The 27632-nt window shown below is 44.6% G+C and overlaps 1 protein-coding gene across 11 annotated transcripts in view; it reads left to right on the plus strand.

The window, feature by feature from the left end:
• The window catches only part of ZNF609 (zinc finger protein 609), a 932673-nt gene that overhangs the window by 599751 nt on the left and 305290 nt on the right, over positions 1-27632 (plus strand). For all 11 annotated transcript variants that reach the window (XM_078685001.1, XM_078685012.1, XM_078685009.1 and 8 more), the window contains one exon: positions 9697-9922. In XM_078685001.1, coding sequence (XP_078541127.1) covers positions 9697-9922 — 226 coding nt within the window. The remainder of the gene's footprint in view (positions 1-9696; positions 9923-27632) is intronic.

The raw sequence follows: 27632 nt of genomic DNA on the forward strand, positions 1-27632 counted from the left end.
TTTATTTTTATGGATGGCCAGCCGACACGTGTTTCGTCGCAAAGCAATAACGGTACTTTAGCGACTCCTCAGGGCTGTAGTTGAAGAGTGATGAACCACAGGTCGCTTTGCCGGTGATAATTCCAACCCGGCCCCGCTCGAGACCAGGTAAAAGTGGTATCAAGTTCACAAAGTGTGTTATCCAATATCAGTATATATTCAATACGATTAGAAGGCTTAAAATATGAAGATTGGTACTCTGAGTCGACTTCTGTGACAAAATGGATTGAAATGGTGAGGGCATCCACTTGTATAATTGCGCAAAGGATAGAGGTTCATCAGCAAAATTCCTAAATCGAGGAAAAAGGCCGGCAGGACGAGTGCTCCTGCAGAATGGTTCCGGGTGCGGACCAGATTTAGTTTGCTTTCATGAGGCCTCCAGTTAGCAGTTAAAGTGCGCAACAGTAAAATCCCAAAAAGAGATTTCAGACTGTACACAATAGCGATGGAAGGTGAGGAAGTTCCTGCTAATGCTTGTCAATTAGGTGCCGATTGAAGAAATGGGCCTTTAAGATCCTTTCTGAACTAAAGCATGTAAACTGTAAGTCTGATGTGTGGAGGTCGGCCGCTCTAGATCCTGGGTACACTCATGTTACACATTTTTTGACCACCGGAATCAGTGCATTTCGCATAAACTAATCGGCGTGTGAAATTTCTAAACAAGTCTGAACCTGTTTGTGCTTCTCACCAGACATCCCTCTGTCTAATAAAGAAACACATTCACCTCAATGTTGTAATCTTTCAACTCCATCTTCTGCTTAATGTCCCAGCTGCCCCTTTTTTCTCGTGAAATCCCACCAGGCAGAACACATCTTATAGCTCCCCACCACCAGCAAGACTACTCATTTCCCAATAATAGTGTACATACAAAAGCCTTCTTTTTCCACTAACTCCCCGTCTTCTCACAAATATCTCCTTTTTCTTCTCTGTATTAAATTCTTTTCCCCTTCATATCTACCAGCAATAGGGTCGAGGACAACATGTTGTCCTCCTTAATTGACCCCTTCTTTCCCTCATATCTTCCTCACCTCAGTCCCTCTCTTTCTCCTCCACATGCCAATGTCTACTCTATTCAGTTTCCCATTCCCTCTCTCATCCCACATTCCAGTATAATTCCTTCTCTAAAATTCTTCCCCTTTTCAGTTCCTCCTTTCATCTCCTGCCGTAACTCCTACTCTTAATTTTTACTCCTTCCGTTTCTCTCTTTTCTTTGAAGCCCCTTTTCTCACTTCATTGCTCTTGCCTCCATATTATCCCCATCACTTATCAGAAAGCCACCACGCATTGGGGTTTTCATTGTGCCTCTTGGCTTTTTTTAGTTTTCCTTTTTAGATCAAGCCTGGGCAGCGCATGTGCTGCTCTGAGAGGCATGCTGTATTTGAGTATGTACTTGAAGTCCCGTCCACTCTCCACCCATATTTTACATTGGCTTTTGTCATTGTCCTCTGTAAATCCTGGCTTCTGATTCATTAATAGGATTGTTAGTCTCTCAGTGTCTATATTTGTAACCTCCCATGAAGACTGGCTTCTGTTGTTACACTGTATGTTTATGTAGTCTGTAGGCACTATTTTCTTTAACGAGTTTCTGGTACTGCAGGCAGAACATGCTTTCCTGCAACATTCAGTGCGCCAATGCCTGGATTCACTTTGAAAGCAGGCCGCTATAATGATGGCCGCTTCTTTGCAATGAAATAGGTCTTTCATTTACAAGAGTTTGAGCTATTGTATGACAATAGCTTAAAATCTGGCAAATGTGAGACCGCTTGCATTGCAAATATTTTTTTGTTAATGCACCCCTTTCAGTGTTTTCCCTTTAATGTTGGCCATGCCCCTTTCTTTAAATGAGCTGTCTCTAAAGAAAGGTGCGTGGCCTACATCAACGTGAAAGAGCGGCATGGGGTGCTTTTTAAAAATTGCATTTGCAATGCAATAGGTCTCGCTTTTACGAGAATTTATGCTATAGCTCAAATTCGCGTAAATGCTAGATCTACTGCATTGCAAATGCTTATTTCACATGGTATCTGCCGCTGTTTGCGGCTTTAGTCATGATCCTCAGTGTACAGGTGACTTTTAGGTCGAGCCTAGAGCAGCGCAAGCGTTGCTTGCTCGACTTTTAGAAAGGGGTTTTCATAGTACTACCCACAAGCTTTTCCTGGCATAAAGCTTGCGTGCACGCTGGCGTGCATGCGCGCATCCGCCATCTGCCTTTCTTATCTCTTCCTCGCATCGCTGGCCATTACTTTCACTTTCGCGGCCATGCCCTCAGCCGCCATCTGCCTTTGGCCGCGCTTCACAAACGCCACACTGTGTGATTCAAACCCTTGGGCAGGCGTTGCTATACACTGCATATTTTATTGGAGTAAGTGCCCTGCCTTTATCGTACATAGTTTGATGCATAACCCTTTAACACTGTAAAAGTGTGGTACAACTGCTCCCTTCAACACGACTCTGCTCTGTAATCATGGTGATTTTTATGCCTCTGTATGTACTATGATTTTTTTTCCCAGTTGCGGTCATTATTTTCAGTCCCCACCACGTTATTTTCCCCTCTGTTTATTCCTGTGTTTTCAAATAATGTAGCTTTCTTCCATATCCCCTTTTATCACATTCATAATACACAGTTTGCTACTCTATACAGAGCGTGTGCGCTCTCACTGTATGTCGAGAGGAAAGCGCGCGTCTCACACTGACCGGTGAATTGCTTTGCCGACTTCCTTCGTCATAACGAGTACTCGTCCTCATCTCAGGGTTATGGTCCTTATTTTCGGTCCCCACCACGTTATTTTCGTTTTTGTTTATTCTTGTGGTTTCAAATAATGTAGCTTTCTTCCATACCCGCTTTTTTCGCATTCATAATACACAGTCTGCTACTCAATACACAAGCGCATGCACTCTCAGTGTATGTCGAGAGGAAGGCGCGTGTCACACACCGTGGTCGGTGAATTGCTTTGCCGACTTCCTTCGTCGTAACGAGTACTCGTACTCATCGCAGGGTTATGCGGTTTCTTAGCAACGTTTGGCTGCATTCTGGTAACAAACCATGTGCACACGCATCTATACTTGGTGCTTTCTCTGTTTAGATGCTGAATTGACTCGTTGCAAGTAGTGTATATGTGTATACCCACCTAGCAAGCGCATTCAGGTGTTTCAACAATTGCTGTTCAACCTTGACAGCGTGTTTTAATTATTTTCGAGCGATCCTGTACTTTCCCTAGTACACGCAGAACACAAGCGGCAGAAATGCAATGCACTACGCAAGACAATGTTCCTCTCCCCAAAGCCCTGGTATTGTATGTTCTCTTTAAGTCCTGAAGTAGTGTGGCTCACTGGTTAGAGGCGGCAGACCCGAGAGCAGAGGACGGCCCGGGACCAGGGTTCGATTCCCGGCGCGGCAGGTTTCTGGACCAGGGTCAGCGGACTCGATAATTCTCTCGCCTCGGTGCCCACTCTGATCAGCGATCACACTCGGCAACTCTGGGCATTAGCTTGCCTCATCTTCACTAACGGCCCCACCAGACCGCCGGGGATGCCTGGTCTCACCCTGGAGATACCCATTAAGGGACCATCTCTCAGGGAAGCCAGGAAGGGTTTCGCAGCGGTCGAAGCGCCTTGGGACCCTACGGGTAAGTAGTGCGCTATATAAATGCCTATACATACATACATACATCTCCATTTGGGTGGGCTGTGTGGTGGGGGGGGGGGGCGGTTAGGTCTAACTGTTATCTTACACGCACTAATGCATAGGATCCCCCGCCCACCAGCACACATAGCGCTCGGAGCTGCTGTTTCTGGTGCATTCTAATATATGAATGTGAATACCCATCCCTATCTTCATACGGCAGGAACATATAGCACCATGAATGCTTCTCCAGCATGTTCCTGGAAGGGTCACACTGTGTACCATAGCGTAAACACGCGCTACGGGAACCTTAGGAGCAGCGTAAATAGACGCATCAGCAACAACCTTATTAAACCGATAAGAAAACAGCACATGCCCCAATCTAGACCATGTTATGACCACAGATGCCAGCAGGTATGTTCAATTGCACAGCTCTCAATATCAGGTGGCACAGTACCCAGGATAATGTGCTGCATTGCTAACACTTAGGTCACAAAGGCGAGACCTATTGGCTTTGCCAATGCTTGTTTTTCTTGGTCTGTGCTTTGGCTTTTTTTCTCTACCCTCTATTCCAGGCAGCTTCGCTTTGTGTTTGCCATTGTTGCCACACGCCAATTTAGCATACAGAATGAAAATTCGAGATCATTTAACCTTGCTGCAAAGCCTAAAGAGGTGTAGATAGTTATGGATGGGGAAAGCATTCTCCAAATCATATCAAAGATGCAGGATTGGCAAAAGTGTTAGTGTATACCAGATGCTCCCAGCTGTTAGGTGGTTGAAAGTAGAGAATATATATAATATCATAAAAGGTATATTGGTTGAAAGAGGTGGAAATGCAGATGGAGAGGTGCATTTGGTACAAAGGCGCCCACCCAAACCTGACCTGTATTAAGAAGGTGATTGGTAGACCAGAGATGGCTAAGGCTTACATTACTAGTGCTAGATTATGTCTCTTCCCTTTGCCCCAGCTGCTGGTGCAGGGTCCTGGGTGTGTCGGGCACACCTGTGCTCGGCTCAGCAGTTGAGGCTGGTTCTGAGCTGCCCCACAGGGTAACTGTGGCAGTATCTTTGATTCCTCGGCTGCATGTTCAGCACAGGCCTAGGTTGTATCATAGTAGTGAGGTGGCCACATCCATGCCATGTTCATAGTAGACACTGCAGTGTTTTCCCCTTTCCTTCCTATTCTTACGTTAATGGGCCTTAAGCTGGTATTTGGTGCGAATACTTTTCATCTTTTCTCTGTTCTTTTCCCCCCTCCAATCCCCCCCACATCCTTTGCTTAAAGCTGTAAGTTGTAGTAGTGCTCATTATCATGCACGGCAGCGTATGCAGATTAGAAGTGCGGCCGGCGGTAATTAGCCGAACCTCTGCTGGAACTGTAATTAAACTCCGATTGTGCTGCTGCTTCTGCGCTTTTTTTCTGCCTGGGTGTCTCCCTCCCAGTCCCCGTGAGGCAGCCTTCCCTCACGCGGCAGTGGCTAGTACACCGTGGAGTCTGATGAGGGGAGCGGGGGCCTATCGAGGGAGGGCAGGGGCACGACAGGGCTTTGGGGAAAGGATGCGCGGGCTTGTCACGAGGGGAAGGTTGTAAGTGATTAAGGCTTGACTCCAGGGAATGGTCTGGTGAGGGGAATGCTGGGGAGGTTAGGGGGCGGCACCGCATGAACTATGTTGGAGCTGTAAAGGCCTCTCGGAATGGGTGGGAACTGGGAAGTAGCACTGCCAAAAGAAGTGCTCACAAGGTTGTAGTGAGCTGCGCCTGCTCACAAGGACCCTGAAGGCTAGGACTGGACTCTTTTACACTGCCTTCTCATTCCCTTTCATCCGCACAGCACACACAGACATGCAGGCTGAGCTGAGCGGGCCTACATGTACTGCCAGGGCTGCCAGTAAGCAGAGCAAATAACTCCTCTGACACTGAACATGGGCCCAGTGGAGTGGTGCAAGTTGGTGTAATACAGGCAGAACGTCTAGACAAGGTTTTCTTTTCGAGATGGGTGCTTTGTGCTTGAAAGAGCAGGGATATTCACTACAAGTTTTCATAAAGTTATTGTCGGGGAAGGGGAATCAGTGGTTGCCAGAGAAGACGGCTTTTCAGAGTGAAGGTATATGAAGAGGGTCTTTTGTCTAATGGATGTTGGATTGTAGGTTGAAATCCCCAAGTAGCAGTGATGGAAAGGTGATATATGCCAGTGACCCTGTTAAGGTCCTTGAAGCATGAGCCAGTTCAAGTTCAAGTTCAGGCATTTATAAAGCGCACTACTCACCCAGAGGGTCTCAGGGCGCTAGAGGGAGGGGTTCATTGTTTATCGAATAGCCATGTTTTCAGTTCTTTTCTGAAGGAGATGTGGTTCTGAGTAAGGCGGAGGTGAGTGGGGAGTGAGTTCCAGGTCTTGGCAGCCAGGAAGGAGAAGGATCTGCCACCCATGGTGGTTTTCCGGATGCGCGGGACTGCGGCGAGGGCTTGATTGGATGATCTTAGTTGGCGGGTGGGATAGTAGAAGGACAGTCGGGTGTTGTGGCGCCAGTGGCGCCTTGTGGTGATAAAGACCTAGGATATTTTATTTGATGGTTAAATAATAGAAATTCAAAAGACAGACGGTGTAGCGGGTGCTGGAGCTGTAATGGCTGTGCTTCGTTGATAAGAATGTCAGCTGCATTGCATTTGCAGTTTTATCACGTGGGAGGGGACGAGGCATACTTGTTGTGTAGTGCGGCTGGAGTGGCAGATTGTTTATTGTGAATCCGTGTCTGTGTGGTAGTGATGAAGTGTAAAACTGGGCAGTAGATGTCTGAATGATCAATGATAAAGGGTGTTTCTAAAGGTGAAAGCAACATTTCTGGAACGCTGCGAAAATCTAAGAATGCTAAATGAGCTAGCTAAATGCACAGTCCTTAATTATTATACATCTTTAGCTACAGGAGGACCCACTATGTATTATCTATTGATCTTACACAATGGGAGCGATCACTTCTCTTTCACTTTAGGGCAGACTCAATTTGTGGGCCCCCTGTTTTAAAAGTGTCCCAGACTTAGAGGGAAATATAGTATTGTTTTGCCCATGTGACAATCGATCTGCGCAAACACTTTGGCACTTTGTTTTTTCTTAATTTGCACAGTTTGCCACGTAAGCACTTTTTAAAATCCTTGTTATGTAAAAATGGATTCCTAAGGTGTATAGTACCTTTGCTATACTTAGTCTTTAAGCTCGCCTGAAATTTGTTATTGTCTGTACCTTTCTGAAATCAGCTATCCAGGCAACAAAAAAACGATAATGTTAACTGTACATTGATCATTTCATTTTTAAGCTGAAGCATGTTTTAGGCCTTAGAAAGTATTAAATATATGCATGATTTTATTGTTTTGATTTAAAGTGTCTCTTTCTTAGAGTTTGTATGTTGAAGAGTCACATTTGCAAACTGCTCCTGTTTTTATCTATTCTTACTTCGTATTTATCTCTATTTATTTTTGCGTTTTTTTCATGACCTATTCAGGTCGAATAAATATTTTGAATTGATTGATAAAATGTTTTATTACAGGGTAACCGTGCATTCCATTCTGTGTACTTAGAAGTTCGCTTGTTTGCAGTCTGGATGGGTAGATCACGTTATATAAAGTTTCAAGAGGTGCCTTTTGAGTGTGATATGGCTAGAAGAATGGATAATGTGGATAGCTTTATTGTGGAAGGTAGTGTGTTAACAAAGATCATGTCATTGGTTGCGGCTCATGGCCCATCTTTTCAGGTCAGCGATACACAGTCCAGTACCTCAATGGCTGGCTTCTGAAGGCTGGCTTGGAACATCTAGTCTTGGACAGTCGGCAGACAGCTGTTTTACTGCTGCACACAATGGGGTTCTCACTCAAACCAAAATCGCTCCTGCAGGTTGTACAGACGGTTCCCTTTGTAGGAGCTATCCTGGACCCTGGCTTAGAAGGCCTTTATTCCTTTGCAGCAAGTCTGGGACATTGAGGCTATGATCCAGATCCATGTATTTTGGGAGCAAGCAGTGGTTTTTGCCTTGCTGGTTCTGGGGTTTCTTGTGCTCTTGACCTTCTGCATTCTACTGTTGACCCATGCCCATTGGCACATTTGAGCCCCTGGGACTGGTGTCTGTTTTTTTAAGAGCCAGCTGTTTAGAATATTGACACCATTCTTTTTAAACCCATTCAAGCAGAACGTGGGTCTAAATAAAATATATTTGTGTTTGATCTTTACCTAACTATATTTAAACTCATAGGGTCTTGAAGGAGGAGTGCATTCTAACACCCTTGCTTTTTATTCTATACTCAGCAGATCTAAATGTATCCCAAGCTAATCCAAAGCATTTCCTTCCAAAGACGTGTGTCAACACTTGCATGTTCTACCATTTGTAGACGATACAGAAGTTCTGAATTGCATACATGTCTGACTAGACAAATAACTCTTCACACATTAGACACCTACAATAAGCTGCTGTAAAAGTAGCAAATCAAAGGCTCTGTTATATTCAAAGAGACGCAAGAAAGATTGGTTGAGTAGCCTTAGGACCAATGTTTTACCTTTGACTACCTGGGAATTTGGTTATTGAATTGCATGTCTCTAAGATGCAGCTAGTAAGGCTTAAAACAAGTTGTTTCTCTTTCAGCTACTCTCATCGAAGGTTTTATGCGGATACTAGTATGTCCCCATTATCACCCCACCACTAAAGGTATTAAAGCAACACTTCTTTATTTAATTTCTTATGGACAGGTAGCTTTCTTAGATTAAAAAAAAAATCCTGCATAATTCTCTGTGTATCCTCTTCATAAAGATTTAATCTGCTACACTCATGATGCTGTCACGATTTAGAGTAGTGATTGGTGTGCTGGGACCATATCTATTCTATAAACCAATATCATCTTCTCTAGTTGGCCATTGCAAGCGGACTCAAAAATGTAATTTGGTTTTCAATCTTTGGGCTACGCAGTAAGTCCACTTTAATGCAGTTTTAACTCCTGGATTAAGACTCAGTCCAAAGTGTATTTCAAAATTGTTATATTTGACCAGTTTAAAATTATTGAATTTATTACAAAGTGTAATGAGTTTGAAAAAGAAAAGCAGCAGTATATGTAATCTCTTAGTATGAAAAGGGGTCATAGCTATTAATAGTGCAGAAGGCCCCAATGCATACCAATAAGATCTTTTTTTTTTTTTTTTTTAACATGCAAACCTGGGAATGGGGGCCCATTTTCCTTTCTTGCATCAGGACCCATTGTATCCTTGAAAACGTCTTAACTTCCTATAAGACCAGAACAGAGACTAGTTTCTTTCCCAGAAGAAACAGAAATAATATTTCTATGATTCGTTCCAATTCCAATACTTTAACAAAAATCTCGAATTTAAAAAAAGGAAAAGTGCAAATGTAGATTATGGGGATAAAATGGAGTCGATGTAAAAATGTATAATGTATACATTTTTGTATTTAGCCAGTGGAGACGATTTTGAGTCAATTTCACGTCAGATGTCATTTTCCCATTTAAGTGGAAGGGGGGGTGACAACAGGCTCTATATATAGCCAGCATAATCTGCACACGCTATTTAATGGAAGGATGGAAGCTTTACTCCTTCTCTGGGACTTGTATGTTTGTATGTGTGTTGTCAATATTTATGGGTGCCACTATAAATTGTTTACTTAAATGCCAGTGTGTGCGTTGGGTATCTGATGGTGTATTGCTCTGTGTACATGAGTCTCCCTGCTATGAACCTCTGTGCAAAAACATTATACAAGCCAAGTGGCTTTATCAATCCATGTCTTTAAGTAGACAGGAGGGCCTTGAATGGGATGCAGAGCTGTGTCAATTGTGACCCTTGGACGAGCACATTCCAAATGGAGTTATACATCATTTATGAGCTCCTGTTTCAGGTAACACTGTACCCGCGTTGGCATCGACTGTGTTCTCCTATCTATTGCGACAGCTTGTGGGCACCGTGTGCACGTCTAAGTTGTTGGTTTCTCTTGGTTCTTGTGTCCTCTGGGGCAGTATGATCCTCACTTATATTTGTCTGTTCTTCATGCAGATGGAGTCCCCCGCCTCCACTCCTCCTGTGCTGCCATTGCACCTGCTGGTGCCCGTGGTCAACGCTGACATCTCATCCCCTTGTGAGCAGATCATGGTGCGTACACGCTCAGTGGGGGTGAACACCTGTGACGTGGCATTGGCGACTGAGCCTGAATGTTTGGGTCCCTGCGAGCCTGGAACTAGTGTGAATCTAGAAGGGATTGTCTGGCAAGAGACCGAAGACGGTAAGAAAATGTTCTGCTTTCCCCATTAACCAGACATCGCATTCACCTGCAAGTTGTTTTTAATATATATTGCACACATTGTTCACACTCTTTAGTTGGGCAGTTTTTACGTAGTTTGCCATCTTTCCTTGTTAACAGTCCCTTGGCACAGGTTGGCATTTTAAATCTCGATAACTAGAAGCCAAATAGTGGGTGCTCTTATGGGACTGACCTGCTTCATCCTTTGTTTGTGCATAGTCCTATTTTAATTGTGCTATCTGATCCTGATGGCGTTTGTCCCCATCACTTCTAGTGTTTTTTTCTTTCTCCTTTTGTTTGTGGTTTCAATGATGGTCAAAAGTTCTCATTCTCCATGTGCCTCCTGTCGTCCTGATCGCAATTTTCTTGTTGTGGCTTATCTTATGGCCGCAGGGACTGTTCTTACAACTTCATATTAGCTTATCAAAGTCGGCGGAGACAAAGGATGCGGATGTGTCACTATTTGTGGAATTTGATGTGGTGCATGTGTCAGGTGTAAACATTATTGATGGTACTCTAACTGATGGAGATTGGATGTAGTTTATTCTCTTGCAAACTTGTTTAGTAGGTCTCTTGAGACTGGCCCAGTGACGTAGCCAGTCATGGCTATCAGGAATTGCAGCTGGCCGCAATATTTTTGTCAATCACAAAGGCTAATGCCATGTACACTCCCTCACCCAGATACACATCATTCTATGCACTTAAATGTGTCGCATTTCTATGTTGAAAATGTAAGTCATACGTTAACCCCTTCAGCGCTGCGCGAATTCCGCTGCGGTGCTGAAGGTTCTAAAGAACCTATGGACTCATGACGGAACGGTTCCGTCATGCACACAGGCCAACCGACGCTCATGACGGAACCGTTCCGTCATGAGCATGGAAGGGGTTAAAGGGAATTTGAATAGTGCTTTTTTATCAGAATGGACTGTTGGTACTTCGGTTTTCCTAAATAGTTTTAATATAGGTGAGAGGGTGGTGGGGATTTCCCGAGTTTCTGGGCAAGATTAGAAAATGACCTTCTGGCAAGTCTGGATTTCCAGAAGGATGGAATATTAAGTATACATTTAGAGAGCAGAGGATTTGCTGTGGTTTAGAGCGCCAGATTTTCCAGAGGTGGAAGCCCGGAACTAGTTCATTAGAGCATTTATCAGTAAGGCAAAGAACCTTAATCTATTTTGCCTCGGTAGCTAACATGAGTTTCTAAGAATTTGTAATTAAAGATTTCACTCCACCTATGTAAGTGCAGACTTTCTGCTGTTTTCAGCAGCAGAGCCTGCTTGTGCCTTTTTAATTTTTTGTATTTAGACATTGCCATCTCATTCTTCAGCTGCAAAAAACGTGCCTTTCATTAGTGGGGCATGAAGTTCACTATTTGCATTGTCCGGGTGGGTGGAAGCATGAATGTTTCTAAAATCATGTTTGAAAACTAATACAAACAACAAAAACCTTGCACTGATTTACTCTGCTGTACTTATTTGCTTTCTCTCATGTGGATTAACATATAAATAAATGCTTGCCCGTTTTTCAATGGGTGCCCGCCTGCAAAGTTAAGGAGGGCGTTTTTGGACTGCACTGATTTAGTCTGTTGTGCTACTAAGATAAAACAGTTATGCATGTGAATGAAATTCATTTTTGGAAATTTTGCCGAGACATTAAATATTTAACATGCTTTTTGCAAAATATCTCTTTGGTAAGTCTATTTAATTTATGTAACTGCCTTTTTAGCCACAAAGTACAAAACCGCATTTTAGTCTCCATAACATAGTGTGATCTTGGGCAATTTACTCTGTTTATGGCCCATTCACTGTCAAGCACAGGATAAGATCTTTTCACAGGAAAGGGCCAGTCACATCGTAACACAATTTAACAATGCTTGTTTTTCACTTTGATATGTAAAGCATATGCCTTATTTATGACATTCATGGCTACTCGTTTTGGAGAGTTGGAGAAGTTTAAAGGCACTGTTTTTGAAAGCTTTTGTTTGTTTAGCTACACAATAATTGTGTGATTTCCTCATTTGTCCAAGCAGTCACAAGTGTAGTTACCTTGCAGGCACTAGGATCTAGGCCTGGGCGGAGTTCCACTATGCGGAACTCCTCAGTGTCCCAAAAAATCCACCTCGCGGATTTAAATGGTGAATCAGTTGCCAAAAGGTCTAGGAAATCCACTCAATCCAGGTTTTTGCTATATTTTACTACTACTCAACTCTGAACTTAATGTGGCTGATATCTTTCCGCATCCTATGGACCCTCTGCTGTCTCTGTGCTCCATGTGGCTCAGCGTAAGCGCCGCCTCCTACACTGCCGTGCTTCCTGACTCTTTCTCGTTCCCCTCTGTTCCCTCGCAGGCTTCTACTGCTCCTCACCTAGGAAAAAGGTGCACCCTAAAAGTCTACGGATCACCTTTTTTCATAGTACAGCAACTTTTATAAAAAGCACTTAAGTTATATAAAGCATATTGGTGCTTTATAAGGGCACTAGTTATATTTTACAGATTTTTGTTTGTTTCGGTTTTGTATTGTACCCTATGCTTCGTGTCCTTCCCAGCCCTGAAGAGTCACAAGTTAACTTCTTCGTGACGTTTATGTATTGACCAAAAATACTTGTTAATGTCGACGTTCATAATTTCTGAACGCAAAGTACTTTGAAAATTGTTTTTTACACTGAAACCTATACTCTAAAAAAGTGTGCACGGGACTTCGTTCTAAATTTTAAGTGTGGGTCCTGACCTACACACTCGCAGGGGTTGTTTCTGCTTGCGTTTGTTTCCCCTGACCTTGTGTCACCGTATTCATTTATCACATCTTTGACTCCATTGTGTTCTTGCTTGAGTGCCATTTCTTCCTGCCCCAATTCCAAACCACAGAACCAGTATACTTTTGTTCCAGGAAGGGCAGCCGCACCGCTTTACTAGGACTAATTACGAAATTTCCCTCGGGTATGGACAGGGATAAGGTTGCATCAGATCTGTTTGAGAATCTAGCAAAAGGAATACCACTGGTCAATTCATCCACAAGTGATAATCCACAGCGCAGAGAAGGACTCAAAGAAAAATGTATTAAATTACAAAGATTGAAAAAACCCGAAAAGGTTTTTTAAACAGAGGAACTACTATATTTATTTCACTCAGTAAGACGTGATGTTTAGGCAAGGGAGATAATGCTAAGAGAGGTTGGGAAGGACATATGAAGTCTAGTGCTCTGGTCAGGACATGACCTGAATTGGAAGTACCTCACAGGTTAGATTTAATAGAAGACAAGAGGAGAGATAGATTACATGGTAGGCAGGCTGACGTTGGTCAAAACACAGGCTGGATCAAGATAATGCAAGAAGAATGACAAGTGTAAAAAAGCCCAATTTTTTCAAGTAAAAAATTTGACATGGAATTGCAACCCTCAGTGCAAGGCTCAATGGATTTACAGTCTATTCTGATTTGAAGAGTTTTTTTTTACCAAAGAAAAAGCCTTTTAAAACTATAATGCACTGCTTGAATTCAAAAAGCAAAGCAGTACTAGCAGGTATTCTAATTTTTATTGTAGTCCTTTACGGCCAGTTAAAAGGTGGTTTTATCAGAGGCTCTGTAGTCATATTGCCATATTTTTTCAAGAGTTCTTCACTGATGTTTGATTTACACAGAACTTCAGAATACCTTAGCATGGAAGGAGTGTGCATTGAGTAACATCCATGTTTGAGTAGGGCAATGCTATTGTCAAATTTTAGAACCATATGGTAGCTATAAGCCGACCTTTGGCATAAGTGTGTTGGGCTCACACTTAGTGCACTCACCTCCAAAGAGGCATACTGCGTTAATCATGGATGCAGCAGTCTTCCTCTGACCTCCCATGATTTAGTTTAAACCGCTTCTAATCAATATTTTCTACATAATGCATGTGCTAGTGTTTATCACTCAGTACGGGTGCGGCTAGGGAGGGGCTCGCAAATTTGCCCAGTGGTTTCCCTCGCGGCCGGACCCATTGTGGCGACCGTGCCCGCGGCCTGAAAGTACATGGACACTGGCTGTGCGCTGCCCCACAGCACGGCAAACACCCCCTCAAATGCTGCTAGACATGCTGCTGCTCCCCATGCTTATCACCTGTGGCGCCGTGCATGGCTGCCGTTCCACCCACTCCAAGGTGTCTCAGAGCTGGGTTTCCAGAGCTGCTGGTTCTCACTGGCAGAACAAAGAACAGAATTCAATTAGTGTCACCATGTCATCTTGGTGACATCCCTGTGTAGTGGGCACTCCTTTGGTTCTTGAACAAGCTAGATTCCACAAAAGAATGATTTCAGCAAGTTTATATAAATATCATCATTAGTCTTCATGATGTATAAAGTTTTCATGCATTCATTTTCATCGTTTTTTATATATTTCATGTTCCATATTTCAAATTGCTCCGATGCATTTCGGGTAGTAAGCCCTTCAGCTACATTTTGAAGGGGACAACACTTCACTGAATGATCTCATACCTTACCTAATTAGGCAGTTTGAATCCCAAGAGGACACAAAAATAGTCAATCCATGCTTAGGGATAAGCTGGGCAGCTGAAAGCGCTGAAGGAAATGGAAGCAGGGTCAAAAATGTGACCGCCTTAATGATTAGGGGGGGATGACTCTGCATCTCAAGTTGTCATTTTTCACAAGTCTTTATGCATAAAGGTGAAGGTCTACATCAAATTCACTGTGCATGAATTGTACAACATATTCATGTAAACTGTTTTACAGGAAAGATCATTAACATGTTCCATACCCACAATTTTAAGTACACAGAAAATGAATGAAGAAGCTAAAGTGTGGCTTTCACAAGCAGTTTAAGATTGCTTAAGATACTATAACTCAGTTTCTAAGGAGTTTGGAAAAGGGTGAGTTATTCACCACACTTGGTAAATAAAAATGATTATTGCAAAACCTTTTAATTTGGATCCTTTGCAAACAAGATTTTCCACACTGATCAGAATTTATAGGTGCACTAGGAATGAAAAATGTCATAGCGATCGTAACCGAAAGTTTCAATTCTATCAAGGGCTCTGAGGTGAGGATTAGGCTAATCTTTTCTTGCTTTATTTCAACAGCAGCCATTCAAGGTATAAGCAACATTAAATAAATTTCCCATCAGTCCTTGGGAAAACAAAAAAAAACGATCTTCCAATCCGAGCGACACCCATCATTCAACAGCTCCTGTCGACGCTTTGTCTTCCTCTTTCTTTCTAAGAACACTTAATAATCCTTCTCGATTTATTCCTGTTTATTCGCATCTGGCCCAAGATTTGAGAAACGCTCATGTTAGAAAATGAAATGCAGTAGTGTAAATGTGAATTAGAAAAACAATATAGTACAATATCGTAAGCATGGGTAGCAACTATATAGTCAATAAAAGCTATTCTGCAGAATGTCAGACAGCATTAAATCATTAAGTATATCCTCAAAAACATAAAATCAGCATAAACTCACACAACAATCAGTAGGGTAGGAACCTCCAACTTGGGTAAACTGGGTGGGTTAATCCTTGCCTCTGAGTCCTTAATAGAATTTAAAGTTTCCGTTGCGACAGCTAGGAAATGTTTTATTCTATTATGGAACTAGAGGCGAGGATTAGGCTAGTTCAAAGCTTCTCCGCTACGAGAGATGCCAGATGCGTAACTGGTTTGAAATAGAACTTTTTGAAAGTGGAATCGGAGGGCCAATCCACTGCATTAAGGATGTTCTCCACCCGAGCATCCAGGGAAAGAGCCTCAGAGGCCATAGCCCCCCCCTCCCGTACAGAATGTGCTCCTAATTGGGAAAACCTCAATCACTGCTTCCTACATGGTCCAACGGACCCATCTGGCAATGGTTGGGGAAGTAACAGCTGTATGTGGTTTATAGAGAGCAATAAGCAATTGTTTCTCATTCTGAGGATAATCTCTGTCAAAGTCTGATATGTCTTCGATGTGCAAACCACTCATAATTTAGGAATCTGGATGTCAACGTGAAGGTGCTGGGGATAGTACCAGTGAAGGAGGAGCAACATGGCGGCCGCCAATTGAACGGCCGCAGTCTCCTCCCCCTTCTATGGAGCATCTAACGCCTTCGTAACGGTCGATATTTGCCAAAGAATGAAATGAGACCTGCAAAATACAGCTGTTAAAACCCAAACCCCCCGCCCCGACCCCTTTACTGCGTTTTTATTGTTTTTTGGGTTTCCGCCGCAGATTATGCCCCCAGAGGTGGGATTGGTCTGTCGGCCCCTTGAAGCGGAACGCGGAGCAGAGCAGGATGGCGGCGTGTGTAGGAGCCGGCACTGGATGTGGTAGGAGGCGGCTCTGACACGGAAGAGGCGAGAATTTGCTCTGCTCGCGTTTCGGGTCAGCGGAGGAAGAGCCAGCGGCAGCTTCCACGGAGCAGAGGCGGCGGTCAGAGGAGCGGCGAAGGAAACAACAAGTAATATAAAAACAAAACTCCCCACAAATAGTTGCTACTATAACCAAGACCCCTAGGGAACAAAAATCTCTGCAATTAGCCGCTACCCTAACCAATACCCTAAAAAGGTGTATGGATGTTGGGGGCACACCTGACAAGGGCGCTCGTAAAGAGGCATGTTTAAGGGGGTCCTGTGGTACAGAGGAAACCCAGCTTCCAGTTAAAGTAAACATGTATACACTAAGAGCAAGGACTGTGTTCGACTCTACCAAGGGAAAGCCTGTGTACCCTCCTCGTATCTCGCCCCCCCATCACCAAAGTAAGGGAACGAGTAAGAAGGGGTAAAGCTAAGCTGAATACCTCGGAGGAATACCTGAGTGTGAAAAACATTAAAAGTAAGGTAAAAAGCAAAAGCAGGGGTGGTAAAGCAGTAGAGGCCAGTATTAAAGTTACCCCCTCACTCAAAACCTACTACAAGGTAATGTCTACCACCACTACTACCACCACCACTCCCGCCATTAGTGGCCTTCCCGTGTCAGCTCAGTCTGCCCAGCTTGCCCAGCCTGTACAGCACACACAACCTGCTCCGGCGACCTTGGCTGAAAACGACAAAGGGTCTTTAGTTGGCGGGGACACAGAATTTATGTGTGCTGATACATCAATAGCCCCAGTTGAGATAGCCAGGCCGATGTCTGGGTGTACCATAGCCACTAACAGGTATTCGGTGTTGGAGGATAATGGATCTGGTGTTATTCAACTGGACTCTACAGTAAAGGTCAGAAGCACTGATATAACAAACACAACGCAATCAGGACAAGTATACCAACCTGTCACTTCTGTCATCTCTGACAGTACTGACGTAGAGTCCAACACAGATAAACCCGCCGCAACCGCAGGGACTTTGGCTGATATATTGTTAGCCATGAAGGATGAGATTGCCAGCAGGTTTACGGTATCAGAAACCAACCAAGCTGAGATGTCTAATAGATTTTCAATATCTGAAGCCAATCAAGCAGCAATCAAGGCCTCCTGCGACGAGCTGGCCAAGAGGGTGGATGAGGTCACCCTTAGAACCGAGGAAATCGAATCAGAAATTCCCAAAGTAAAGGAATCCCTGTGCGCCACTGAGGTAGAGGTTACAAAGCTATCTGCTCAGAATAAAGAACTAAAGGAGGACATTGAGCGTCTGGAAAATTATTCACGCCGAAATAATCTGAGAATTTTTAATGTGCCGGAAGCCATGGAGGGGGGGAGACATTAAGGGGTTTGTTATATCTTTATTGATGGGGACAGTCTTAAAAGGCACCTCAGAGGTGGACTTGCTGCATGATATACAGAGGGTGCACCGGGACCCCTATAGGAGAAATCCCACAAGACAAAAACCCAGGAAGATCTTGGTGAACTTCTTAACCTACTCCATAAAGGAACAGATCCTGTCTTCCGCCTTAAAAGAAGGCACTATACACTATAATAGCTCCAACCCGTTCAGTTTTCAAATAAGATCGGATATATCTCACATCACCGCATCAAGGCAGTGGGAGTTGGGGAAAAGGCTGGAGGAGCTGAAAAGTATAGGTGCTAAGGCACATCTTAAATTCCCAGCGCAGTTAAGAGTGATGTGGAATAACCACATGCATCTGATTAAGACGGGGGATTAAGCGGATGCTCTTATAGCTAAGATTAGAGATAGACAAGGGGGGATGTAGATTTAGAAGGTCTCTTGGCATAAATATGAAATGTAATTATCAGGAATGTTGGATTTTTTTTAAAATAAATGTGATTAGCAATTTTGCTCCATGGGGGGGGGGGGGAATGGCTAAATAGGCTTTCGCCTATTAGAAGGGAGGGTTCCTCAGGGATGGGTGGGGCACGGAGAAAGGGAGGTTGGGGACAGGGGAGGATGGGGGCACATGGGTGGGGAGCAGTGGGAAAAAAGAAGAAAAATTCGACCTCATCTCAACAATTTGCGTATTATATCTGGTCATGAAGGTCGCCCAATTTTTTTTATTGGTAGAATTTGGAAATGATGACAGGTGTGACTATGGGGAGTAGAAGGACCATCTTGGAATGTCAACGGGTTAAGGTGTGCTCGGAGACAGAGGTTAATTTTTAAGTATCTTGAACTTTCTACCGCACAAGTATGCATGCTGCAAGAGACACACCTGAGCTTTGAAAAAAGCTCCTTAATTTTCTCGAAGGTCCCCTGGGTGAAGTGCTTTACTGCCTCAAAACAGACGTCTCAAAATAGCGGGGTGGCTATATTGATCAAACAAGGAACATCTTGTATTATTAAAAACAACACAATCCGACTCCTCTGGTAGGTGGCTGACTGCTCAATTGACATTTGAAAATGTAGAAATAATCTGTGCCTCATTTTACGGCCCAAATCTGGACGATCCAACTTATATCCACAAATTGCAATCAGTGTTGATGCTGGAACCTCCACCATATGTGATCGGCGGAGATTTCAATGTATTATTGGACCCACTCAAAGATAGATCTAATTTGAGTCGCTATAAAGGGGCAGTAAAGGTACGTCGAGCTTTAATCAACATGATACACGATATGGATCTAGTCGATATATGGAGGGGAAAAAAAGGAGACCAGCAGGGCTTTACTTTTTTTAGTAAAAAGCAGCATCATTCCTCAAGGATCAACTATATCTTTACCGATAGAGGGTCAATGGTTAACTTAGGGGAGATAACAGTTCTCCCGAGTCACCTTTCAGACCATGCCCCTTTGCAATTAATTTATTCTAGGAGGCACATCGGCAAAAGCCAAGGTGGACTCTAAACAGGGCTAAGCTACTAGACCCCGAGGTGATTGCAGCTGTACAGGCCCCCTCTAAGGAATTTTTCTACCTAAACTTAGATTCCACAACATCAGATATAGTTTGGGATGCATATAAGGCCTGGTTAAGAGGGAAACTACATGGAATTATATGCTACAAAAACAGGATTGAAGCCGAGGCACTGAAGGGGGTTGAGGGCAGGATAAGTAGTTTGGAGAAAGAAAGAGATGGTGCTAGCAGTGGGGTCCTGGAGCAATTTACTTAGATAATGAAAAAGCTGGAAGAGACAAGAGCTGAGTACAGAGGAATATTAGAAGCTAAATGTAGGGCGCAGTGGAATATCAGAAGGATGCAGAACTATGAATATGGAGAGAAGGCCGGCGCCCTTTTGGCGTGAAAAGCCAGGACTGATCGCGCCAGGAACGATATAAAGGGACTCATTATTAGCACTAATGGGGAAACCTCAAATAAGATCGAAGATATGCAGTCCTGTCTCCTCTCCATCTTCTCGGAGCTGTATAGAGAAGATCTGGCTCCCTTGCCAAGCTCGATCCAGTCATTCCTTACAGATAAACAGCTTCCCGTACTCTCAGAAGATAGTAAAAATAAGTTAGAGGCTCCCTTTACCCTGGAGGAGATAGTAGCCCAGATTAAGAAATCGAAAAACAATAAAGCGGCAGGCTTAGATGCACTCCCAAGTGAAATATATAAGCTCCTTAATGTGGAGCTTTTAGATATCTTGGGGGACACCTTCAACTCAATATATAGCTTAAATGGGAAGGTCCCCAACACTTGGAAGGAGGCAATAATTGTACTGATCTTAAGACCTGGCAAGGACCCGAAGAAGGCAGACTCTTATTGTCCAAAGCTCCCTGCTAAATGCAGATTATAAGATCTTTATAGGCTTTTTGGCAGGGAGATTGGCAAAACTGATTCCGAAGTTAATACACATGGATCAGAAAGGGTTTGTCGCAGGGAGACACATACAGGAACAGACGCAGCTCTTGATAGGCAACATAGACCTGGCCGTTCAGAAAACAGAGCCCTTGGCTGTTGTCGCTCTAGACGCAGCCAAGGCCTTTGATAGTCTGTTGGGTGTTTCTCTGGGAGGTTTTGAGGGCTATGGGGTTTGGCCCAATCTTCATACATACCCTGCAGAACTGTTATCAGGGTGCCTCTCCTCAATACTGGTAAACGGGCTCCTCACGGCGAGTTTTAACATCCAGAGAGGAACTAGGCAGGGGTGCCCGATTTCGCCCCTCCTATTTAAGCTATATGTGGAGCCCTTGGCGCAGATGTTGAGACTGGATGATACAATCCATCCATTTCGATCAGAATAATACAGCTCCAAGTTAGCTTTATATGCCGATGACTTAATATTGTATACAAGCGACCCAGAGACAGCAATCCCTAGGGTGGAGGAGTGCATGAGTGAGTTTGGGACCTTATCCGGGTTTCTTGTCAATAAGACCAAGACAGAGGTGATGTGTTGGAATCTGGAGTGGCCAGGAAGAGTAAGTGAAGAACTGAGATACCTAGGAATCTTTGTAGTAAAGGAATTGGAGAAGATACCTGAGCTTAATCTAAACAGGGTGGCGAAGGAAATTGATAGTCTCTTCAGTAGATGGAGGAACCTCCCCTTGACTATTTATGGAAAAACCAAGCTGACTTACCTTTTCTCCTCTGTACCATTGACATTCCAAAACAAAAGTTTAATGAAGATTCAGAAAAAGATTGGGAGCTTCATTTGGGGTAATAAGGGAGTCTGCCTGGCGTGGAAAAAACTAAGACGTAGGTTAAAAAAAGGCGGGTTAGCCCTTCCGGATGTTAGGCTATATGCTGCAGCTTTTCAGTTTAAAAGCATACGGATGCTTCTAGTCAAACTGGGTGAGTCAGCCTGGAGGAGGTTGCTGGGTGAAATGGTGCGAATAGAAGTGGGTGGAGATGGCGAGGCTTTTTTGTTCAAGTTTGGTTCGCCTAGGTTTTTCAAGCGGGTGCGCGTGAAGGTATTGAGGGCAGCCTTGGAGTTATGGTATAGAAGGTGCTGGGGCATTGGATACCATTCTGACAATGCCCCTGTTTGGGATGCGCCGGGAACGCCGGATTGCCTACAGGACAGTTTCGCATTGCCGATAAGGAGGGCAGGCATCACAGTCTGGTCTGAACAGTTAGACTCCAGGGGGATACATCCATGGGAGTACCTGAGGGCAAAGATCGGGCCAGGGTTCTCAAGATTCAAATATATACAGTTAACATCATGGTATGAGGCAGCAAAGTGGGAGATCAGAGGGAATAGAGAGATCGAAGTTTTGTGGCAATCCATCCTCCCAATTAATAAAGAAATCTCTGTTTGGTATAACAGTTTGCTGGAGGTGGAGTATCACGAGATACCCCCCTTAGCATCAGTATGGGTGGAAACCCCTCTCGGGCAGTTAATAGAGTAACTGTACGAGCCCTCTTTAACGACCTTGTACAAATATGTTAAGCCTGCTTGTTTAAAGAAAAATCATTTTTTTGTGGTAAATAGACTTTATTACACCCCAGCAAAAATTGCAAAGTTCGCCCCAGACCCAGCTCCCAAATGCCCTAGATGTTCGACACTTCTCGCTAGCGACCTACACATCTTCTTCGAGTGTCCAGCTCTTGCAAAATTTCGGACTGAGGTGGGGGACAACATTCGAGACATTCTAAATACCAACATAGTGATCAATATGTCATTGTTGTTTTTTGGAGACGATGGCGATCTCAGTCAAGCCCTCCCTCAGAAGGTCAGAGGACTATTAATTTATCTGATTTTGCTGGCCAGAAGAGAGGTGTGCAGGAAGTGGAAGGATCCCCTACCGCCGCAAAGGGAGGATTGGCTTAAAGCCGCATTCTCTATGGCCCGTTTAGACTATGATGGTGTGGAAGACAAGACAATGAACATCTGGCGCCCCTTTGTGAACTGGGGCAAGAATCTAAGATTAACTTAATATAAATGGTCTAATGATTACACCAGGGTCCCTTACAAAGATGGGGATCGGTCGTATGACTCAAGCGAGTGCGGTAAGCCGTGGGGCCCACAGATCATGAAGGCGGCTTCATAAGACCCACAGAGGCTTGAAAGGTGAGAAGAGGACCAAAAAAAAAAAGAAATAATAATACTTTAGGAATCTGTGGAAAAAGCAGGATAAGATACCGACCTAGAATTACTTTTAGTTTGTCTAGAGATATTTACCCCTGATGTGGTCACTTTTACTAACTGTCAAATCCAGCACTCGTAAAATCTGAGACAACAAATCAAACATAGCAGAGTAGCCAATTTCGCTGACAGCTTTTTCCTTGACAGGTATTTTATTCCACAGCCAAGATTTAAAGAGGTTGAGGAATCTATTCACATCCCACAGATGAGAGTATCTTGGTTCTGGAGGCACAGATAACCAAACTCCCTGAAGGAGCTTTCAAACTAACGGATGCTCCCCAACCAGGTGTCCATCCACCAGCAGATGGCCAGCAGAAATCGCTGATCTGAATATAATTATGGACCTGTATGCCAGGCTAAATCTGCCTGAAAAGTCAAGATACAGTCAACGTCCACCCCCACGGGATCCAACTGTCCAAATGCTGTTGGTGACATCAACCCAGCCATCTTGACCAAGCAGACCAGTATCTCTTATTGGTGCTGTCTGCCCAGGCTCGGGCGAGCAACACCGCAGCGTTTGCAGAAATGCCTGGGACTTTCCAACGTTCCCTGTAAAACCATGCAATGAGATGGAGAGCGTTCTTGAGCACCAGGTAATGCTGTCTCCCTAGGTGATGCTGTCTCCCTAGGTGGTGCTGTCTCCCTAGCTGGTGCTGTCTCCCTAGCTGGTGCTGTCTCCCTAGCTGGTGCTGTCTCCCTAGCTGGTGCTGTCTCCCTAGCTGGTGCTGTCTCCCTAGCTGGTGCTGTCTCCCTAGCTGGTGCTGTCTCCCTAGCTGGTGCTGTCTCCCTAGCTGGTGCTGTCTCCCTAGCTGGTGCTGTCTCCCTAGCTGGTGCTGTCTCCCTAGCTGGTGCTGTCTCCCTAGCTGGTGCTGTCTCCCTAGCTGGTGCTGTCTCCCTAGCTGGTGCTGTCTCCCTAGCTGATGCTGGCTCCCTAGGTGATGCTGGCTCCCTAGGTGATGCTGGCTCCCTAGGTGATGCTGGCTCCCTAGGTGATGCTGGCTCCCCGGAGCAGATCCTGTAATTGAGGTTGGAGTGGACAACCTCATGAAATTTGCAAAGGTGGGAAATGCATAAGCTTGTTCCTTGCTTCAATCTTGAGAAAAAGCATTGGGCTCCACTGCATTGCTGCCTGGACTCCAACTGCAATATCTCTCTAACTGCTGATCCAGTCGAGAGGCTAAAAAGGCATTTTGAGAATATGCCCCATTGATCTTGGAAAACTCCTGGGTGTAGTTTCCCAGAGGCTGGCATAGTTCCTGTTTGCTATCTGATTGGATACTCCTGGCAAATGTTCCTCTCAGAGCTCCATCTGGTTGTCCAGACAGTATGTCCAAAATGACCGAGCCAGGTCGGACAGAGCTTTCGACCTGGTGCCTCCCAAATGATTTAAGTATTTGACTACCGCCAAGTTGTCCATCTTCAGAAGGGCACAACACTGGGCTCTGTTCTTAGTCCAACACTTCACTGTGAAGGACCCTGCCATTAATTACAGGGAGTTGATGTGAAGATCTTGTTCGACGGACCATTATTCGCCTTGCTCCCTCCACTAGAGGTCCTAACAGAGAGTAACTGAGGCCCTGACGCATGATTGGATATTTTTAGCCTTTAGTGTAAGGGCCCTGGGAATATCTCCTGAATTGACGTTGAAAGAAGGCCCACAATCCATGCCCGATTTCGAAGGGAGATTAAAGGCTTTGCCAAAACTGATGTTGGTTGCAACCGAGTCCACCACGAATCACAAGAACTGGGTAGATTAAGGAGTGGTCAAGGAGGATTTCTCTGTATTGATGACAAAACCCAGGGAGTCCAACTATCCGATTGCCATCTGGCGATGGTGAGAGAGCTGTATGGGACATTAGTCCATAATCAGAATATCATTGAGATACACTATCAATCTGATACCCCTAACCCATAGATACCTCGATGACAGGTTTCATGATCGCAATGAAGCACCACCAAAAAGAGTACAGACCGATTGTGAATTCGAAGTAAATTCTTACACTTGAGAATTCCATTGGAACTCAAGATGGATTCCCGTGCGATCCTGCACACTCAACGTGGGTGGAACCATAGAAGCATATGCCCCTGCTCTTTGTGCCTCACCTTCGAGGATACTTCCTGGTGGCATAGAAGTTGGCAAACCTGGCTGTGTCCTACCAGTGGTCTCGGCAAGGGTCGTTACCTCTAGAGGGGGCTTGGTAACCTGAGGCAGCCGGTTGAGCGCCCCCTACCACAGGGGCTCCGGGATGTGAAGATGCGCTGAATAGAAGTCTGGGCCTTGTACAGAGAGGTAAAGGTATTCACAAATTTCCCCAAATCCTTGATAAATGGGTACCCAAAAAGGTAAGCAAAAGAACGATGATGGATTCAACCTAGATCTATGACTGGGGGATGAGTGTCTGAAAAATGTCTGCGCTCTGTCCGTCATCTTCTTGTGTTTGCTTTGTTCGCCCTAAGTTGGCAGGGTTTGCCCAGATGTGGGTCGCTTGCTCAAATTGCCACTGGATTCGAGCTAGCCTGGCTGATACGGAGTGTTGCCCCGACACCGTTTCTAGGATGCTTGTTTCCGGTCCAGTGAAAACCTGGCTTGGCAGTACGGGCTGGACTGTTAACATGAGGCACAGGGCCAAGACGGATTTGCATATAGCTGGGTCTGAACTGGGGTAGCAAAGTTAGCTAAATAACGATGATGAATTCAGCCCATATCTATGAATGGGGGTGAGTGTCTGAAAAGTTTCAACGCTCCATCCATCATCTCTTTGTGTTTGCTTTGTTCTCCCCAGAAGTGGAAAGTTCCTCTAACTTAGGGTCTACCTTGATCAAAAGGTACCTGCGGGGCTTGGTGGCAATAGCACAGTTGGCGTTACCCAATAGAATGATGGCCCTCTGGGCCCAACTGGATAAGACGGCAGGTGAAATTAGGGACTCTGATGCTTTCGCGTCCTCCGCCGTGTCCAATATTTTTGATGGAGGTGTGGCAACAACCAGGAGGTTGTCCTTGCAAGATCACCAGAACCTGTCAATGCCCATTTTTGGTTCCTTGACAAATTTGCTAGAAAGATTACCATCTTGGGATGAGTTTGAGTTGTGGGCTACCTTTATCTCCAGCGCGGGTCGAGGGCACTCTGCAAGTAGCCAATTCAGAGCTCTTTATCTAAAGGCTTCCTCAGTCTCCCAACAATGTATAAGGCCACCTTAGGCGCTGGGGACCATCCGCATATGAACCATATCATCAGGATCAAGCATATCAGAGTTCATGGGAAGGGTGGTCATCTCCGAGCTAATATCTGCACTGAGGGCAGCATCCTTGGATGGTCTCAAGGGTCTGTCACCATCTGGGGTGTTTGGCGATTCCCCTCCGTCTATGGGAGTAGAAAGTGGGAGACAGGGAGGGGGCTAGGGTGGATATCAGTTTGTGGGACAGAGGAGGACGGTTGAGACTGGATAAAGGCCAGTTTGAGGCACTCAAAGGTGTCCATATCGATGCCAGTAGTCTCCACGTGAGCACTTGCCCCCTTGGGGCGCCGGAGTGGGGACCCCTGGGGGCCTGAAGCCCCGAAAGGTCTTCCCTCACTTTGAGGTGCCATTGGCATTATGCCTGCAGCTATTCAATACGCTTCTCTAGGGGTGCCACCACATGGACCACAGCTCTAAAGATGGACACGTCCATGATTTGACAGAAGCTGTCATCAATGGTCAATCAAGTGACAACGTCCACCTCCTCCTCATAGTAATCTCCATAATCTTCCATTATAGGCAATTTAGCTGCAGCAGTATATGAAGCCACGGGGGTTGATAACTTCAGTGAGGTAATTGAAAGTGGGATAAACCGAGTAGGTAGTCTTCAAGGAGGGAGAGAAGACCTGGAAAGGTCGTGGGACCAGCACTCCCTTACTGTCTAGAGGGAACTGTGTTTGGCCGCCTCGGCGAGTCCCAGTAAAATTAGAGCTAATTATCTTACCCGTGAAGCTGGTGTCAAGCTCCAGGCATTGGCTCTTAAACAAAATGTCCAGACTCCATTCGGTGTTTGCCCCTGTTATCAATGCAGCCACTGAAGGATCGAGTGAAATGACGCACCGGCTGCTCGGGAGGTGAGACGTGATGAGCAGGAATAAAATTAAGCGCGGGCCCCCTAGTGGTCGGAAGACCACACTACGCAAAGAGTAGGATTGCAGTAGCCACAAAGGAGCGAGAAACGTTTCCGTTGCTGCATATATGAATGCTGGGCAAAGAAATCTAACCCTTCAGTAAAGCTCCCCCCACATGCGGGACATTATAGATTAACTGCATTTCATAAATTAGCAGGAATAAAGACCAAAATTCAACCCAATGAAACCAACAAATAGAGAAGTCAACACTTATCTGAAGGCTGCTGGAGCAGCAAAGAAAGAGGAAGACAGAACGTCGTCAGTAGCTGTTGTATGATGGGCATTGCTCTGAATGGAGATTCTGTTTATTTAGTTTTCCCAAGGACTGATGGGAAATGTAGTTTAATGCTGCCTGTACTTTGAACGACTGCTGTTGGAAATAAAGCAAGGAAATTGAACCTAATCCCTGCCTCCGTTCCTGACGTAGAATCTGAGCCTGTGTGTACATGGTGCATGAGACGCCACCTTGCTCCAGTAAATAAACATATCCGCTAACTTCTACAGTAAAGAGACATACCTAATTTAAAGCTGGTTAATGAAATGATGTTGCCCCTAGTTTTGATACCTACTTTTCTACATATACATGCCATGATCATTTAAAACTTACTTTATTTAGCATGAAGCTATATAGAATTTTTTCTATTGATTTAATTTTAAATAGAGTAGAAACTTAAGAATGAATTCAAAACACAAGTGAGAAACAAAGCACTTAGATTTATGTTCTAATATAACATAATTTGCATTCATCGCACTCTCTGAATACCATTTTTTGCTAGTTCTGGCTTTCGTACATCCACTTTTTTCCTTCCCTTCTGCCCGCGGTCTTATCGTTCTCTTGCTGTTTCACCCCACCTTACCCTCACATTTCCTTTCCTGCTCGCATTGTCCCACAACTGGCTTCTTCGCTGCTCTTGAAGGTTCTGCCTAGCTTAGATCTTCCTCTCGCCTTCCAATCTGCCTCTCCACTTAAAGTATTAACTTCTCTTGCCAATTCTGCCTCTTCTCACTGTTTTTTTCCCACTTGCCTTCTCTTCTCCCCTCCATGCTGTACTTATCCCCTAAGATTGCCACCTGGCCGGTATTTTGTATTAAAGCTCTTTCAGCCGGACATTCATTGTGCGCCTGGTAAGTGAATACACACACCCAGATATCTTCAAAACATTTATTAGCACTTAAT

The sequence above is a fragment of the Lissotriton helveticus genome, chromosome 3_2 (genome assembly GCF_964261635.1).
Source record: "Lissotriton helveticus chromosome 3_2, aLisHel1.1, whole genome shotgun sequence".
Taxonomy (NCBI): domain Eukaryota; kingdom Metazoa; phylum Chordata; class Amphibia; order Caudata; family Salamandridae; genus Lissotriton; species Lissotriton helveticus.